This window comes from Anneissia japonica, unplaced genomic scaffold (genome assembly GCF_011630105.1).
Source record: "Anneissia japonica isolate Jap-2015-1 unplaced genomic scaffold, ASM1163010v1 scaffold13780_len2737_cov104, whole genome shotgun sequence".
Taxonomy (NCBI): Eukaryota; Metazoa; Echinodermata; class Crinoidea; order Comatulida; family Comatulidae; genus Anneissia; species Anneissia japonica.
In genome coordinates, this window is record NW_022739982.1 from 1 (window position 1) to 2748 (window position 2748).

The following is a 2748-nucleotide window of genomic DNA, read 5'->3' on the forward strand; positions in this document are numbered from 1 at the left end:
CAGGTTGTTGTTTACCTTTACCCTTTTTACTTCTTCTGTGGCGTCGTTTGGTATGTAATGGTTCCAAAGCTTTTCTGTTTTTGTTAAGTTTGATTTCCTTTAGGTTAGTGTTTAATTCGTCACCTAGTATGTGGTATCTATTATTATATAGAGTTGTGTTGTTGTGAGCTAGTTCCTATTTCGACCTGTGATCGTGGGAAGTTGGTAAATTTGCTGTTTGACTTCTTGCGACACTGTGCCACCTTTTACGTGATTCATTGTGTTTTCTTTTGCTTTGGCTGAGTGGGTTCTTTAGGATTGAATGAGCCGAGCTTATGTTGTTGAGTAACAGCCTGGTACCTTCTCTTGAGAGATGTAAACCTCCACTATTAAGGTTTGATTGTGAAGTTGTTCCATTCCGAAGAAGAAACGTTTCGTCATTGTCTATCAGCTTGCATCTGTTAAGATCAGCGATACGTTTAATGTTCTTGTTGAGCTTATTTACTCTTTGCTGGTTGTCATGTTTGTCCGTTCTCGGGCACACCGTTGATAGGATTATATGAGATGATGGTGATTTGGATTTTATTGTAAGTACTGTTGAAAATATTAGATTTGATATGAATGACTCCAGATAGATGTATGAATGGTTGTTATTATTATAGGAAATGTTTAGATTTGTACTGTAACGTAATAGTAATACTTAGCTACGATCTATCGCGAGTGTAAAATGGCTAGCAGAGGCTCTGTTGGCAACGGGTACTTGTTGCTAGGCCGTCACGCTTGACTGAACATGTCAATTAATTTGAGTAGGCGTTAACCTTATAGTATTTTCCGATTGATGTGAGTTAATATTGTCTTTCTTATTATTTGTTTGCAGTTTTCGAACGTCGTTTGAAATAAACGTCATTATTATTATAAATCAACAAAGAGTGAGCCTGAGTATTTGAGTATCGACGAAACATTAGAAAAATTCAGTGTTCTGGAAGATAGTGTTTCAAAGCATTCAAGAGAAATTCGGCATTTCGGAGAGTGTATTGCAGTCATTCGAAGAGTTATTACAGTATTTCGAAGAGTTTGATGCTGCTTTCCAAAAATTAACAGTGACAGACTTGTTCCAGTATTAAAAAAACATGACAGAGAACCAAAAGAAAAAAGAACTAAAGCTTGTGAGAAGGAATAAGAAGGGAACCCTTACGAGAGCACTAAAAGTGTTGAGAAACCAGCAAAAGGAAGAATTAATTATCCAAGACTTGAAAGATAGAGTTCAAAAAGTAGAGAAATTGTTTGAAGCAATTGAGGAGAGCCACGGTGAGCTTGTCAGCTTGATTGAAGATGAAGAGGAATTCCTAGAGGAAGAACAATGGATGGAAAGGTGCCAAACAGAGTTTATGGCAGAGATGAATGCAATGAAAATTAATATGACAGACCAAGGGAATCAGTCGAAGCAAACTACAAGTGCTCAAGCAGTTAGTAGCAGTAGCAGTGGAGTGGCAGAGATGAAACCGACGTTGAAGTTAAAACGGATGGAGTTACCAGTGTTTGACGGAGATGTGAAGAAGTACAGTAGATTTAAAGAAGATTTTACCAGATTTGTTCAGCCATCCACACATCCGGATCAGTTAGCATTTGCCCTCAGGCAAGCATTAAGTAGGGACCCCTTGAGAATTATAGGACCGGTCGAGGACGAATACGAGAAGATGTGGTTGAGGCTAGACGAGAGATACGGGTGTGAAAGAAAATTAGTAGAAGCAATAATCAAGGAGGTGGAAAACAAGAAGGAAGTAAGAGAAGGTGATGGAAAGAAATTAATAGAATTCATTGACGTAGTAGAAAGCAGTTACAGAGCCTTAGTGAAAATCAAGCAAAAAAGTGAAATGTCAAATATGAAGGTTCTTGGTGAGATCGAGAGAAAGCTACCTGATACGGTGTTCCAGAGATGGGTGAGAGATAGAATAAAGACCGAAGATAAAATGGCAGAGAAGGAAGATGTAATAGTGATGTTGATTGAGTTTTTGAAGACGGAAAGAAAGAGAGTTGAGTATACTATGGAAACTATGAGAAGTAACAATTCGAGCCGTCAACAAATACCTAAATCGTCTGCGGTCCTAGCGGCGGATGTTCAAAGAGTACCACAACAACTCTGTTTAATACATGATGGTGCCAGACATAACACAGAGGAGTGCAAGTCTTACATGGCACTCAAAATTGAAGATAGAGTAAGCATACTAAAGGACAAGAGGGCATGTTTCTGCTGCCTAAAGACAGGACATATTGTTGCAAGATGCTGGAAGAAGAGGCCGTGTGGAAAGAATGGTTGTACACGGGTGCATCATCCTTCCATACATTTTTTGGTAGGAGACCAGAAGAGCCAGCAGTCAGGAACAATGGCCACCATACAAAACAACATGCACAACAATGAGGTTGGGTGCTTATTGCAAGTTATGAGTATTAAGTGCAGAAAAGGACCCTGTCTAAACGCCATGTTTGACAGTGGAGCAATGTCCTCACTTATAACACATGAGGCGGCACGTGTCATGAAGGCGAGAGGAAAGCCGGTGACCATAAAAATTACTAAAGTGGGAGGTGAATCAAGCACAATAGAGACAACACGATACCAGGTGCCACTCATAGATAAGAATGGGGAAGAAGTAGTGATCGCCGCATATGGCATTGAGAAAATTACAGCGATGGTAAAGCCGCTGGCGAAACTGGCGAAAATACTGGAGGTCGACCATGACAAGGTCCGAAGACCTGTGGGTGATGTCAACA

The 2748-nt window shown here is 40.0% G+C and overlaps 1 protein-coding gene across 1 annotated transcript; it reads left to right on the top strand.

The window, feature by feature from the left end:
• Positions 1-1109: 1109 nt before the first annotated feature.
• LOC117118123 lies at positions 1110-2669 on the top strand (the record flags this gene model as incomplete). The annotated part of the gene is made up of 1 exon (XM_033262626.1): positions 1110-2669. A coding segment is annotated over exon 1 (1560 nt), but the record flags the coding sequence as incomplete, so codon positions are not given.
• Between the last annotated feature and the right edge of the window lie 79 nt (positions 2670-2748).